At 32.7% G+C, this 17,640-nt stretch overlaps 1 protein-coding gene across 4 annotated transcripts in view; it reads left to right on the top strand.

The window, feature by feature from the left end:
• Window positions 1–17,640, top strand: part of LOC149788431 (gelsolin-like protein 2) — a 50,646-nt gene that overhangs the window by 12,641 nt on the left and 20,365 nt on the right. For 3 of the 4 annotated variants that reach the window (XM_089974419.1, XM_089974417.1, XM_089974416.1), the window contains exons 2-5: window positions 1,739–1,787; window positions 7,208–7,288; window positions 7,994–8,067; window positions 8,555–8,629. In XM_089974419.1, the coding sequence (XP_089830545.1) occupies window positions 1,781–1,787; window positions 7,208–7,288; window positions 7,994–8,067; window positions 8,555–8,629 (237 nt within the window). In that variant the 5' untranslated portion in view covers window positions 1,739–1,780. The remainder of the gene's footprint in view (window positions 1–1,738; window positions 1,788–7,207; window positions 7,289–7,993; window positions 8,068–8,554; window positions 8,630–17,640) is intronic. The other variant, XM_089974418.1, reaches the window with a different exon arrangement.

The following is a 17,640-nucleotide window of genomic DNA, read 5'->3' as shown; positions in this document are numbered from 1 at the left end:
ATTGTACTCCAGATTTAATGTGCGAAACACGATTATTTCTGTAGTGGTAATATTATTGAAGTGGGAATCATTTTTTTAAAGCAGAATGTCAGAAAGAAGCTGTGCTAAGGGATAGGCTGAATAATCAATGTTGCAAGAAAAACCCAGCAAAACTCAATTTTAGAACTCATTGACATAGTTTGACTTTGTGAAGCACAGCAGTAAGATTGAGTGTTTTAGTCATTACATTAGCGGCTGATTTGTCTGCCTACTGTAAAAAATAATAGTATTAATTTACTTACCTTGCCGTATGAACTAAATATTGGTTCTGGACACATTAAAATAAAATGTGGCTGCTTGTGAGGGGTAATTTTTTATTGGCGTGGGTTTTTTGTTTGTTACATTTTTGCACTAATATGCTGGCCGTGTTGGAGGGGTGTCTGTTTTTTTAAAGGATTTTTAAGCACAAACTCGTCAGTGCAGTGGGTTCTGTCTGTAAAGAGTGGGTGGCTGCTGGATGAAGTTGGGGTGCATTCATGAGAACCACAGTAAATGAAATCTCCATTTGTATGAAATTCAGAGCATTTCATAATTTATTGATGCTAGACAATTTTCCTGCCTGAATTACTGCTAGCCCTTACCACCATAGCGGGAGCACCCCATAACTCCTGTTAGCATTTTAAAAAATCTTATCAGTTTCTTCCAATTTGATGGAATGCCATGCACAATGAAAGACCTAATTTGACAACAGATGCAGATAACGCATCAAGATAGATTGTACGACATCAATGTTATGATAAAGCCTATGGTAATGAGAACCTATGCTGCTTTCAGGACTCCAGTTTCAGGGCCAGGATTCAGACACCATAAAATCATTTTATTTTACATGGATATCAATTTTAATGGCTTTTCCCAAAATGTCATTTTTATCATAATTTAAAGAAGTGATCGTTTTGTTTCCATTGAAGCATCATGGCATAGTGGGACTTAAAATTAGTGGTTTATTTTCAGCAATCACAAAATAAAGTAAACTTGGTCCTTTATCTAACTCTGGCCATATTGTGGCCAGTTTGAACATCATACACATCAGAGATGACATTGACTTGTACATGTATCGGAGAATTGTAAAGACGTTAACGATAATTTTTTTGTTACAAAATTCTGTTATTTAAACAATTTGTTTGTGTAATACAGTCTGTATCTTGTAGTTTGTTCCAGATTTTTGTATGTTAATTGGTATCTGTATTATATTATATTTAGATAGTCCATATACCTTGTATTGTTATTTTCAGTATGTACTCTATATAGGTTTAAAAGAGTACCAGTATACATAATTGGAAATACTTACCATTGAAATCGTTTGGTGCAGGACAATGCTTATTGTACTTGATGAATGTGTGGGTATGTGTGTGTGTATGTGTCATTTGTTTTATAGGGAATCACTGTTTTTTGAGTCAATTCCTATATTTATCAGTGGCCATATATAGTTTGTGCATGTATGAAGTGTCCTTTTTAGGAAATACATGTATTGATGAGATATATATGTGTACACATACAGTGAGTAATTACTGACCTTAAGGATGTAAGTCATGCTTTGACTTAATGGTCACTGTGATGATGAGTGGTCTGTGTCCTGTTGATATTTAAATCCTGTTTCCTACAAACATTTGTATTTGGTCATGGTTGACAAGTCAGTACACACAGTATTTGTTATAAAATGATAATTGTTCTCACTTTTATGGTTCATTGTCAATTTCAGTAGACGTAGTCCACATTCATACAGATACAAGCCCAAAGCAAGATGGCAGGTAAGTGACATACATACATACATACATACTCTGACAGACAACTTTCCTCTCAGGATTAGCCTTGGGAACCCATTTTTGTAAATATTTTATAGATAAAAAATGGGTTGTGGGTTGCTTTTTACTATAGGCAAAAGGCTTTTCTTATAATACTGTACCTAATTTACTTTATTAGTAAATGTCGAGAATGGTTTATTATTGAGTGTAGGTTTATTATAAAATATTATGAAACATGCATAGAGACACATTCTGATAGACTGACATAATTTAATTTCTTTCAGGATTAACCCAGGGAGTTCATATTTATTTAATAGAGTGGGTTGTGGGTCATGTCTTCTTATAATCTTAAAAAAGATTTTTTTCTCATTTTACGAAAATTGCCAGGATTGGAAAATATTGAGAATGGATTTGGTTTTATTGTCAGAAATAATGAAACATATGTAACATGCATGTATGCATACATACATACATACATACATACGTATGTATGTACATACATACAGACACTTCTTGGAAGCAGGGATGACTTTGTCGTCAATTGACAATGATGTATGGGATAGACTCATATTGGTGACGACAAACAGCTAAGCTTCATTCTTCAATAAAATGTATGCCCTCCTATCAACCAACATGTCCAAACATAACAGCAATATTAAGTATTAAATTATCATTAAAAAAAAATTTAAAGACCAATGTCTTGTCTATGCTGTACTGTCTCATAATCTTATGTTGTATAATCCGTATTTTTTTAAACCCGATTAACCTGTAATCATTGTTGAAGATGTAATGAAGTTAGTGAGATAGTCAGTCATAGATAAATGCATGCATACATGCATATGCGCATACAAGTACATGTATATATATGCATAAGCACGTGTCATGTAGAAAGAACTACTTATATAATTACGCTGGTATAAGTTTTCCATTTCCATTTCGTTAATATTTCAAAGTTATTGTTAAGCACATAACAATATAGACATATTAACTTTTCAAAATATTTTCATCATCAAGCAATTGTTAAAAGTTTAGCACCATGCTCATCCAAATGATCACAAATTTGCATAATTGCGGGTATTGAGATATTTTGTTTTGACAATACGGTAGCTGACACAGTATTACTATTGTATTTTTGTCACTTTTCTGTTCTATTTTATGATATTGAATTATCCTGAATTTGATTAATCTGATGTAATCTCTGTTGAAGGGGAAATAAAGTCATACATACATACATACATGCATACATACATACATACATACATACAGGATGCTGTGCATTCAATATAAACAACTCCATTTAATTGCATACCAAAAAGAGTGTTCGTAACCAGACAGCAACCATTTAAATCCTATGATACAGATGCAAAACCAAATTTAATGACATAAATATGTATTCATCCCCCAAAAATTAAGCAAATTCAAAGGAGTCTCTTTTGATTATTGTCCAAAGACCAAATGGAATAGAAAAGAATTTATTTTGAGAAAATGTCTCTACAGTTAATATTCATAGTCCAAATGTTCACATTGAATAAAGTATAGATGGATCTTTAACTTAATAAGCATATTCCCTCCAAGAACTGGAATAAATAAAAAATATAACTTACATATGCATAGTTCTAAGAAAATGACATTTCCAAATAGAGTGTCTTTGTTTCCTGATCATTGATTTAGTCCAGTAATTTTAAGAAAGTTTTATGTGAGCACATTTCAAGTTCATTTGAAACATTGGGGGTTCTTCTGTTAGCATAATAAACACCTGACATGTAAATACTGTATTTTCAGGAAAACAGCTTTCATGTTAATCAGCACACAGGTCAACCTACCTGTGCATTGTATGCACAATGGCTTTGGAGAATCACCCACTTCAGTTTAATTAAACGCATTTTGTACTGTAACTGTAGGCACAGTCACTTTTACTGTTACGTGCTGATCAATAAGAAAGGTTAAAAGGTTACGGGTCACTCTGATCTTTTGACTCTGGCATATTCCTACCAGAACAAATTGACGGATTATCTTTCATTGAGAAACTCTCCATCATCAATATCTCCTTTTAATATTATCCAGGTCTTGAGAAATGCATTGAGATGATTAACAAGTATCACCCCAAAACTTGCCATCAAACAACCAATAGGATGCTGTTTGACATAACCACCCCACTGATATAATGGGTCATTGCTGATTATTCACCCTTTCGATAGGTCCACTTTGGCTTGATTGGTAGCTCTAGATTATAAAAAGAGTAAAATGACCGGTTGATATTGTATGCAGATATAAAATAAATCAAATGGCTGGTTGATGTTATACAGAAATATAAAATGAATACAACCACAGGTTGATATTGTATAGAAATATAAAATACATCAAACAGCCAAGGTGGATATTGTATAGAAATATAAGTCAAATAGCAGGACAATATTGTATACAAAATATAAAATATATCAAATGGCAGGTTGAGGTTGTATAGAAATATAAGTCAAATAGCAGGTTGATATTGTATACAAAATATAAAATATATCAAATGGTAGGTTGATATGGTATACAAAATATAAAATATATCAAATGGTAGGTTGATATTGTATAGCCTTTAAATACCCTCATGATGTACTGCTGATCCCACATTGATAGACCAATATGTATTGAATAGGTTTAACATTGTAAATGTTACTCATATTTTGCATTAATACTTGAAAATGCATGCTTGAAGAACCATGTCATTAATTTTCTCCAAACAGTCTTTACATAAAAGCTATGTTATATTACAAATACAGCCATCGTGATAGCACAAACTTTAACTTTACTAAACAGAATACAGTATACAGATTCTTCACAAGCCTTCTTCAGTATCAACCCAGGCATCACCCAATTCATTGTTGAATTTCAATCTGGCACCCAGCTGATCAGCTAAAAGACGGAAAGTTTGTAGAAAAGCTCTTACTTGTGGTCGAAACTAGTCAAACCAAATACTATCTTGACCAATTTCTGCTGGAATACTACCATTTTCTTCTAATCATTACAGAATTGTTATTACAGTTTATGACTATTAGATGGCTGTTATACACATGTGCCTGCGAAACCCATCCTAAGATGGCACATTAGGTGCATCACAATGTCACAAATGACATCGCATCATGAAGCAGTCATTATTTGGATTCCTAATAACAAAGCTGCAATCTCCTCCATGCCCCCAACCCCATTCACTTCTAGTCATGTTTAAAATTTGGCCTACATCTGTAAAACTTAGTAGCTGATCACTACTTGTTTGCCCACTCCCACCCACCCACCCCAAAATAATTCTTCATGTGCCCCAGGCTTTTTATTTTATTCAAATTTTATGTCTTGTAACCCTCTTGGCACCACATGCTTTGCATGTTGCAGCTGTAATGAAGAGGTATCTGAGCATCTGACCAGATACACACCATTGATTATTATCACTATTTTGAAAGTCTGCTGTAATGTTTGATTCATTGAAAATGTCAGTGAAAAACATGTTCATGTTTGTTTCATTACCTATCCTCTATTTGCTTTTAACCCAGGAGTAACATAGAAGTGGGAATTTCACTCAATATAAGCAATATATTTCTAGATAAAACAAATGCATATCAATGAAATTTTGAAACAATGGCATAACTTTTAGATCAGTAAGGCTTCATTCATATCCAGATACATGTATATATGTATATGTATGCATATTCCTGTCAGCACTTTCAGCCCCTGATAACCATGTGTGAACATTAAGGAAACATTCCATACTTATGTATGACGTGAATTCTTTACTGATCTGATTTAATAACAATACATGCTGCTTCATATCCTGTCTACTTGGATTTCATTTTAGAAGGCTATACACTTCTTTTGTGTCATTATTCTGTCTACCTGGATTTCTGATTTTTGAAGGTAATACACTTCTTTTGTGTCATTACAGTAAAACCTGTCTTGAGAGACCACTGCTATGAGAGACCACCTGTCTTGAGAGACCAGGTTCTCCATGTACAGATTTAGAGATTATATAGTGTTATAACCTGTTATGAGAGACCACCTGTCATGAGAGACCATTATGTTTTGGCAGAAGAGGTGGTCTTTCAAGACACTAGGTTCCACTGTATTCTGTCTACTTGGATTTCATTTTTGAAGGCTTTACACTTCTGATGTGTAATGCTGCAAAATATATTACATTCAGTTCATACTGATGGTTATCGTCTTTCAAGTTCAGAGCGAAACAGTAACCATCAATTAATACTAATTTTAGCTTATTCACTGCATGACAAGCCAGAAGACTTGCATCAAAACTTATTTCAAATAGTACAAAGCAACAGATAAGCTTCATGAGATAGTCACTATTTAATGATCTGCATTACAATTGTATACTGGGAACAAGTTTGGAATGTCTTTATTACAGTGATATATGTAATTAGTGACTGACTGTGCCAACTAGATATAAAAAAATTAGCACGGAATTGGTCATAACTCATTTCCCATAATCAGAGCATAAATATCATAAGAACTTGAAATTTGTGTCAATATCACACTGCTTAAATCATCAGTGACCAAAATGTTGATCATATGATTTATAATGGTCATCTGATGTGAGGAGACTGATGTAGAGATTTGCTGTTAACTTCCTCTCATATTTCAATTGCCTCCTTCACCATCCTTTTTCATATGTTTTCCTCTAACGTGATGACCTTGGTCTAATTGGGAATAAAGGAATGTCCCATATTGATAAAATGTTCATGTATAAACCACACCACATTTTTCGAATTTCCTGTTCAGTCCTTCCGATGTGTAAGTTGTTCCCTAAAGAGTTGTATGGTTTGTGCTATGTTATTTGGAGGATATGATAAGATTTATCTTCTTTTCCTTCAATCAAGCAGTATAGTTATAAAAGGTACTGACTAAAAGTGCCCCCCAAAAAAATTTGGATGTAAATTTGAGCTTAAAAGCTGCATGTATATCCTTGGAAATAGGTGATTCTTAGAAAAATATAGTATTGGATGATACAAAGGTGTTTGATTCAATTAAATGCTTTGGAATGTACCACAGATTATGATATTTTTGGGTACAGCACTACTGAAATCTGGGGGACTAGCAATTCTTTAACCTACTCTAATTCCCTGGGTTTATAAACAAATTTTGCAGGCACCAATCTCTGACTTTTTTTTATAGCCCTAAAATATAAAAGTAGATGTGCTATAATACAAGCATGAATTTCAAATTTTGTGTAGTCTACTTGCAGAGGAATTTTCAATTCACTGCAGCTCACATGCCTCAGTTGTCTGCTTGACCAAGCAGAAATATTCAAAAAAGTGTTTCATAGTCTTAATACATTAAAGTAAGTACATAGGAAAAATGATATTTAAACAAATGTATGCATTTTTTAATGGAATTTAAACTATGTTTAACTTGTTATTGTATATCTGCCCGTATAGGTTTGCGCAAAGCCAAGAACTATGACTGGAAGGATTCCAACCTTGCCCTGTTTGGGTCTGATGTGGAGAAACAGGTCAAAAGTATGTCCACTGTATTGAGCCTTTCAGATCATGATGGTTTACCTAAAATGTTTATTTGAAAAGCCTTACAGATCATGATGGTTTATCTAATATGTTTATTTGAAAAGCCTTTCAGATAGACATGATGGTTTACTAATATGTTTATTTGAAAAGCCTTTCAAATAATGATGGTTTATCTAATATGTTTATTTGAAAAGCCTTACAGATCATGATGGTTTACCTAATATGTTTTTTTGAAAAGCCTTTCAGATCATGATGGTTTATCTAATATGTTTATTTGAAAAGCCTTACAGATCATGATGGTTTACCTAATGTTTTTTTGAAAAGGTTAAGTATATCATTCATAATTCATGTTGAAGAATTTTTGAACCAAAGTCATTTCATCTGTTTTTCAAACATTTAATTGTGTTGAAACAGTAGTATTAATCCATTCTTGTTAAATTTGAAAGTAAAATGTCTCTATTTATCTTGGTCTCAAAAGACAGCAATGAATTAAATAAATTAAAACAAACTTGTTTGCAGTATGGAGAGATTGATCACAAATATACAACTACAGCAATATTATTTGATTAGTCATGATGGAGACAGAAAGAAAGAAAAACAATCATTTTCTAGTTGAAAACAACATTATCCAATCAAACAACATGCATGTACATAGCTCCAATGTATGTTTTCACCACAGTAATGTCTTTATGTTTACTTCAGAGGGCGCTGCCGATACTGAACCAGCATGGAAAAAAGCTGGCAAAGCACCAGGTCTGCAGATTTGGAGAATTGTGGTATGTTACAGTCCCTTTCATGATAACTTGATTTGACATGGCGGGGGGGGGGGCAGTTGTCTCACTTGTGGCAAATTGGCAATGTTTAAGGGTCCTGTGATAAAGTTTATCCAAAGTCTTACAACTTCACATCAGTCCCAGCATGAGAATTAACAGGTTTGCATCAGTTACTTTTTCAAGTCAGTGAAAGTATATGTATCCTATCATTCAACACAACTTGATTGATTGGAGAATGCATGCATTCAAATTATATCCCCAGACAAACTGTTAATTATTTCTTGCGATTCATGTAAGTCTGCTTAAACATTGAAACTCAAAAATGTTTTTAGTGCTCAAAAATATGGACATTTTATTTATATCTCAGCATGAAACAAATATTTGTGCTTTTTTTAGAGTAGATATATTTATTTAACCACATTTCAACTGTAATGGCCAATTAGTATTTGGAATAACTCAGGTCATTGTGATTCATTGTTTATATTTCCAGAAATTCAAGGTCACAGAGTGGCCCAAGGATCAATATGGGCAGTTCTATAATGGAGATTCTTACATTATATTGAATGTAAGTTCAGAAACATATTTTATTCACCTGTTGTAATTCCAATCCTACTGTTATAAAGTCCATCCATTCTCTCCATGTGTCTGTAATGGAGAGTCTTACATTGTACTGAATACTGTTATAAAGTCCATCCATTATCTTCATATGTCTAAAATGCAGAGTCTTACATTGTACTGAATACTGTTATAAAATCCATCCATTCTCTCCATGTGTTTATAATGGAGAGTCTTACATTGTACTGAATACTGTTATAAAGTCCATCCATTCTCTTCATATGTCTATAATGGAGAGTCTTACATTGTACTGAATACTGTTATAAAGTCCATCCATTCTCTTCATATGTCTAAAATGCAGAGTCTTACATTGTACTGAATACTGTTATAAAATCCATCCATTCTCTAAATGTGTTTATAATGGAGAGTCTTACATTGTACTGAATACTGTTATAAAGTCCATCCATTCTCTAAATGTGTTTATAATGGAGAGTCTTACATTGTACTGAATACTGTTATAAAATCCATCCATTCTCTCCATGTGTCTATAATGGAGAGTCTTACATTGTACTGAATACTGTTATAAAGTCCATCCATTCTCTTCATATGTCTATAATGGAGAGTCTTACATTGTACTGAATACTGTTATAAAGTCCATCCATTCTCTTCATATGTCTAAAATGCAGAGTCTTACATTGTACTGAATACTGTTATAAAATCCATCCATTCTCTCCATGTGTCTATAATGGATAGTCTTACATTGTACTGAATACTGTTATAAAGTCCATCCATTCTCTCCATGTGTTTATAATGGATAGTCTTACATTGTACTGAATACTGTTATAAAGTCCATCCATTCTCTCCATGTGTCTATAATGGACAGTCTTACATTGTACTGAATACTGTTATAAAGTCCATCCATTCTCTCCATGTGTATATAATGGATAGTCTTACATTGTACTGAATACTGTTATAAAGTCCATCCATTCTCTCCATGTGTTTATAATGGAGAGTCTTACATTGTACTGAATACTGTTATAAAGTCCATCCATTCTCTCCATGTGTTTATAATGGAGAGTCTTACATTGTACTGAATACTGTTATAAAGTCCATCCATTCTCTAAATGTGTTTATAATGGAGAGTCTTACATTGTACTGAATACTGTTATAAAATCCATCCATTCTCTCCATGTGTTTATAATGGATAGTCTTACATTGTACTGAATACTGTTATAAAGTCCATCCATTCTCTCCATGTGTCTATAATGGATAGTCTTACATTGTACTTAATACTGTTATAAAGTCCATCCATTCTCTCCATGTGTTTATAATGGATAGTCTTACATTGTACTTAATACTGTTATAAAGTCCATCCATTCTCTTCATATGTCTATAATGGAGAGTCTTACATTGTACTGAATACTGTTATAAAGTCCATCCATTCTCTTCATATGTCTAAAATGCAGAGTCTTACATTGTACTGAATACTGTTATAAAATCCATCCATTCTCTCCATGTGTCTATAATGGATAGTCTTACATTGTACTTAATACTGTTATAAAGTCCATCCATTCTCTCCATGTGTTTATAATGGATAGTCTTACATTGTACTGAATACTGTTATAAAGTCCATCCATTCTCTCCATGTGTTTATAATGGAGAGTCTTACATTGTACTGAATACTGTTATAAAGTCCATCCATTCTCTCCATGTGTTTATAATGGAGAGTCTTACATTGTACTGAATACTGTTATAAAGTCCATCCATTCTCTAAATGTGTTTATAATGGAGAGTCTTACATTGTACTGAATACTGTTATAAAATCCATCCATTCTCTCCATGTGTTTATAATGGAGAGTCTTACATTGTACTGAATACTGTTATAAAGTCCATCCATTCTCTCCATGTGTCTATAATGGATAGTCTTACATTGTACTTAATACTGTTATAAAGTCCATCCATTCTCTCCATGTGTTTATAATGGATAGTCTTACATTGTACTTAATACTGTTATAAAGTCCATCCATTCTCTTCATATGTCTATAATGGAGAGTCTTACATTGTACTGAATACTGTTATAAAGTCCATCCATTCTCTTCATATGTCTAAAATGCAGAGTCTTACATTGTACTGAATACTGTTATAAAATCCATCCATTCTCTAAATGTGTTTATAATGGAGAGTCTTACATTGTACTGAATACTGTTATAAAGTCCATCCATTCTCTAAATGTGTTTATAATGGAGAGTCTTACATTGTACTGAATACTGTTATAAAATCCATCCATTCTCTCCATGTGTCTATAATGGAGAGTCTTACATTGTACTGAATACTGTTATAAAGTCCATCCATTCTCTTCATATGTCTATAATGGAGAGTCTTACATTGTACTGAATACTGTTATAAAGTCCATCCATTCTCTTCATATGTCTAAAATGCAGAGTCTTACATTGTACTGAATACTGTTATAAAATCCATCCATTCTCTCCATGTGTCTATAATGGATAGTCTTACATTGTACTGAATACTGTTATAAAGTCCATCCATTCTCTCCATGTGTTTATAATGGATAGTCTTACATTGTACTGAATACTGTTATAAAGTCCATCCATTCTCTCCATGTGTCTATAATGGATAGTCTTACATTGTACTGAATACTGTTATAAAGTCCATCCATTCTCTCCATGTGTATATAATGGATAGTCTTACATTGTACTGAATACTGTTATAAAGTCCATCCATTCTCTCCATGTGTTTATAATGGAGAGTCTTACATTGTACTGAATACTGTTATAAAGTCCATCCATTCTCTAAATGTGTTTATAATGGAGAGTCTTACATTGTACTGAATACTGTTATAAAGTCCATCCATTCTCTCCATGTGTCTGTAATGGAGAGTCTTACATTGTACTGAATACTGTTATAAAATCCATCCATTCTCTCCATGTGTTTATAATGGAGAGTCTTACATTGTACTGAATACTGTTATAAAGTCCATCCATTCTCTCCATGTGTCTATAATGGATAGTCTTACATTGTACTTAATACTGTTATAAAGTCCATCCATTCTCTCCATGTGTTTATAATGGATAGTCTTACATTGTACTGAATACTGTTATAAAATCCATCCATTCTCTCCATGTGTTTATAATGGATAGTCTTACATTGTACTTAATACTGTTATAAAGTCCATCCATTCTCTCCATGTGTTTATAATGGAGAGTCTTACATTGTACTGAATACTGTTATAAAATCCATCTATTCTCTCCATATGTCTATAATGGAGAGTCTTACATTGTACTGAATACTGTTATAAAGAGTCCATCCATTCTCTCCATGTGTCTATAATGGATAGTCTTACATTGTACTGAATACTGTTATAAAGTCCATCCATTCTCTCCATGTGTCTATAATGGATAGTCTTACATTGTACTGAATACTGTTATAAAGTCCATCCATTCTCTCCATATGTCTATAATGGATAGTCTTACATTGTACTGAATACTGTTATAAAGTCCATCCATTCTCTCCATGTGTTTATAATGGAGAGTCTTACATTGTACTGAATACTGTTATAAAGTCCATCCATTCTCTCCATATGTCTATAATGGATAGTCTTACATTGTACTGAATACTGTTATAAAGTCCATCCATTCTCTCCATGTGTCTATAATGGATAGTCTTACATTGTACTGAATACTGTTATAAAATCCATCCATTCTCTCCATGTGTTTATAATGGAGAGTCTTACATTGTACTGAATACTGTTATAAAATCCATCCATTCTCTCCATGTGTCTATAATGGATAGTCTTGCATTGTACTGAATACTGTTATAAAGTCCATCCATTCTCTCCATGTGTCTATAATGGATAGTCTTACATTGTACTGAATACTGTTATAAAGTCCACCCATTCTCTCCATATGTCTATAATGGAGAGTCTTACATTGTACTGAATGTAAGTTCAAGAGTCTTTTTCTTTTGCCTGCTTTGAAGCAAATCATATTAAGTTATGAAGTTGGCCATGAACCTGTCTGTTCATGTGTCTGTTTAGATTAATGATTCATACATTATACTGGATGCAAATTCACTGTCCTTTTTTATATACCCACCATAATACAGGACATTTTATGATGTTGGTATGTCCACTTGCCCATCTGTACATTTGTTTATAATGGAGATTCTTGCATTATATGGAATGCAAGTTCAGAACACATTTTCTTAAGGAAGAAACTCAAATTAAAAAACATCAAAACTGCATATCATATCTGGAGTAAACATTTTTGTCAGATTTTACTGCTGCACATTTTGATGTGTGTCCAATCAGAAAGAATGTTACAGTGGCATTTGCATTACATTTTTTTTTGATGTTGACAAATGAGAGAGCATGTTATATTAGCATTTGTGCTGCAATATATTTATATGCAGTCATAAATAGCCTAAATTGAGCTGTTACAAGTCTCTTTCCGTAATATATATAATTTTCCTTTTACATAGATATAAGGATGAGGAAACATTGACAAGAGGCAAAGTCAAAGGTGACAATACAAAAACTGTTTCCACTTCATGAGTGAAGCATTTCCTTATATCTTCCAAAGTGAAACTTTGATTTTATTTTTATTTTTTAGATTTAAATGCAAACACCATCAACTTGCATGTTTTTTCCTCGTTCAGTACCAGTGCAGTTGACAACTGTAGAACTAAGTGGCAATAGAAAGAAGTTCCAAAGCTTTCCAATAATTGTAGACAGTGATTTTTTACATTTATTTCCAGCATTTAATGATTTCTTGTTGTTTATTTGTAAAATTAATGACTGTTTTCTTATGAATAATGAACAGATTTGTTTTGGGTGGGGTGTTAACACATTTCTTGTATGGACTGATATAGTAAACATTGTTGAGGTGCTGATAGAATCATCGTCGAGCATTCAGATATGGCAGACTCCGAACATAATAGTTTTATACTAAAGACTGTGAATTGGGTTTTGATGTTTATTTCTGCATTCTTGTGTGAATTCTGTAGCCTTGATATTAAATTTCAGTTTTGCAATCAACAATACAGTTTAATCCTTGATTTTTCCATGGTTTTGAAACATGGTTAGGAATGAGATGGGAGCTAAGATTGCAATTAATTTTTTGTTTTATATTTCATCCTGAGTTTTGCCTGAGAAATTTAATTTTGCAGTTTGCCATAGAGTGTAGCAGATATGATTGACAATGAATATTGAAGAGAAATTGGCCATACAATGACAGTTTGCACAATTCATGTGGAAAACTAGTTTTAAAAAGTTTAAGTTTTAAATCTAATTATATTTGTGAGGAGTTTGATTTAATCTTATTTTTAATAGCTCTTTATTGCTCACATACAGTGTTGGTATATTTTAAGATTTGTTCATCCTGTTGGAGAGAGAGAAAAATTATGAGATAAAGAATCAGAAAGGGAGGAAAACAAATGAATTGGGCAAAAGTATGCAAATGAAATGCAAATAAATGAAGATATATTTCATAAATGAAAGTAGTTCAAAGGGGTATTACTGCTACAATGGTAATAGCACATTTATCACCACTATGACAATATAAAATTTTGTTCCACTGTTAAATTTTAGTATCTAATTGCAAAATATGTAGGGAACCTGAGTGGCTGAGTGGCCTAAAGTGCTCACCTTTACAGATCACTGCCATCTCACCTCTGTCTGTATGGGTTCGAGTCTCAGATTTGACCATTGTGGGTATGTGAGAAAGCTTGCCAGTAGCTTCTCATGGGTCAGTTATTCTTTCTGGGGTTTTCCCGGGTTCTTCCTCCACCATTAATTCTGGCTGCCATGTATAGCCTATTTTGTGCTAAAAAATGGCATTAAACCATACAACAATGACAACAACAAAATATATAGTAAACTCTTTTTCAGTTATCCTTAAGTTAAATTCCATTCTTGTGGTTTCTTATTATTTTGGTTCCATAGAATAACCGGTGCAGTGCCATATCCAAGGTTCCATGAAACTGTTGACTGCATATATTATTTGCATATCATGTACGTATAAATGCTAATCTGTATAGAATAATGAAGCTTTGTGAGGGAATGCATATTGATGAGCATTGCTTCCTCATTCGATAAGTAGGTATTTATTTTTATGCTTTATGGACATGGGTGGGGTGTGAATACATTTGTTGTTCAGCGTTCATTTCTCAGACACTATTGATGCTAGAATCATTGTAAAATTTATGATGATACGCATCAGCTTTTGCTAATTTTTCTACATAACCCTTACAGCAAGAGATACTCCTTGTGACTAATATTTCATTGTTACTGATATACGAGAGTATTCAAATAACCCCAGAACTCATGTGGTCAAGAGCTAAACATAAAACAGCTAACCTAGATCCATGAAACTTGTTTAATGGAAGCATTTTGATAATTACTACACCTTTTTCAGAAAATAGAGGTATCTGTGACCTATATTATTAAGTGACTTTGTTAAGAATTTGTTTTACGATCAGTTATTGAGTTCTGTTTCTGTTAGAATCATAAAAAATGATCATTTTGAGGCATTTCTGCTAGAACCCATACAACAAAAGAAGGTTGCTGTGACCTAAATTTTTAGGATTTTCTTTGATATGTTAAATATCTCCATTTAGTTCATGAATATATTTCCATGCAGAGGAGATAAAATTAAATATGTTTTTCAGGGGTGAGTTTCCCATATTAATGGCTATATATTTTAGAGCTCGGTACAACAAATTTTTTTTCTTCTGCTGTATACAATTGTATTATTTAATACCATGATATGTACCATGGTATACCATAAATATATTAGTCATCAACAACTGACATTTTCTGTGGCAGGGGTATGGGATTTTTTTCTTTTCATTTTCGTCTCAGCTGAAAAGAATATCTTGATCTGATTCAGTGAAAAATAATACTATATTTTATCCATTATATTATCTTGAGATAATCTTGAGACAAAGGAAAATAAACTATCTTGGCTAAAAATATATCACAGCACCCCCACTCCCAACTTAAATGGTCAGTACCTTATACCTAAGCAGATTAATTGGCTATGTGTATTGTTAATTGTTGGATAAGTTGTCATCTAAAACACGTACCTAAAGTGGGATGATTAAGCTTACACTATTGTTGACAATTTGCCTGAGGCATTGTGCTGAGATAAGAAAGCATGTTGATAAAAATTGGAAGAGTAGACACAATTGACTAGCTACACTATCAGTAATAGGCAGGGCAACTTAAGGTGGATGCTAACACTCAGGGCATTATGTTTATCAGTAATAGGCAGGGCAACTTAGGGTGGATGCTAACACTCAGGGCATGATGTTTATCAGTAATAGACAGGGCAACTTAAGGTGGATGCTAATCACACTCAGGGCATGATGTTTATCAGTAATAGGCAGGGCAACTTAAGTGGCATGCTAACACTCAGGGCATGATGTTTATCAGTAATAGGCAGGGCAACTTAAGTGGCATGCTAACACTAAGGGCATAATGTTTATCAGTAATAGGCAGGACAACTTAAGTGAGATGCTAACACTCAGGGCATTATGTTTATCAGTAATAGGCAGGGCAACTTAAGTAGGATGCTAACACTCGGGGAATGATGTTTATCAGTAATAGGCAGGGCACCTTAAGGTGGATGCTAACACTCGGGGCATGGTGTTTATCAGAGAGACAAGTCAGTAAACATTAAACACACTGACTCAACAAATAAGAAAATATTTAGTGGACTCGAAAAATTACAGAAAATTCAAACATAAAACAACTGCTTTCCTGAAAAGCCTAGGATGATTATTGATCTTACAAAGGAATACTTGTACTTACATATTTAGCATACAGTAGTAAATAATGAAACAAAATGAAATTTGAAAAAAGTCTTTTTCTAATCCAAAATTTGTTCAAACATTGGATTTTGCCAGAATATCTTTCATACATACCATTCAGCCACCATGTTGGAATATTAGACACATGTCAGACTTGATTAAATATTCATAAATATATTATATTTGTAATATTCTAAATTATTTTGTGACAAATGCTGTTATTATTGTTAGTGTGAAAACTTCATTTTATCATATACAGCTATTGATTAGAACACCTAGAGAGAGACAGGTGTTGAAATCCATCTGCATGCTATTAGACATTTGACACTATCTCTATTACAGAGATGGGTGTTGAAATCCATCTGCATGCTATCAGACAAGACATTACCTCTAATACTGATGATGAGAATTCATCTTAGTGCCTGTGCTTAGGTTTACAAATGACCTTGCAACACAGCAACTATCTGCACACATGGGGGCAGTTTGTTTTCATTGGTATGAAAAGCCATTGGGAGATCTTAATGCAATAATTTATGCAAATTTAACTGTAAATTAGATTATTGCACACTGTATATTTGATAACTAGATCAATAATTTATGCAAATTTAACTGTAAATTTGATTATTGCACACTGTATATTTGATAACTAGATCAATAATTTATGCAAATTTAACTGTAAATTTGATTATTGACCTGTGTATATTTGATAACTAGATCAATAATTTATGCAAATTTAACTGTAAATTAGATTATTGCACACTATATATTTGATAACTAGATCAATAATTTATGCAAATTTAACTGTAAATTAGATTATTGCACACTGTATATTTGATAACTAGATCAATAATTTATGCAAATTTAACTGTAAATTAGATTATTGCACACTGTATATTTGATAACTAGATCAATAATTTATGCAAATTTAACTGTAAATTCGATTATTGCACACTGTATATTTGATAACTAGATCAATAATTTATGCAAATTTAACTGTAAATTAGATTATTGCACACTGTATATTTGATAACTAGATCAATAATTTATGCAAATTTAACTGTAAATTAGATTATTGACCTGTGTTTATTTGATAACTAGATCAATAATTTATGCAAATTTAACTGTAAATTAGATTATTGCACACTGTATATTTGATAACTAGATCAATAATTTATGCAAATTTAACTGTAAATT

This window comes from Sinohyriopsis cumingii, chromosome 11 (assembly GCF_028554795.1).
Source record: "Sinohyriopsis cumingii isolate HCF-2022 chromosome 11, ASM2855479v2, whole genome shotgun sequence".
NCBI classification, from domain to species: domain Eukaryota; kingdom Metazoa; phylum Mollusca; class Bivalvia; order Unionida; family Unionidae; genus Sinohyriopsis; species Sinohyriopsis cumingii.
This window is presented reverse-complemented; position numbering and strand designations above follow the sequence as displayed.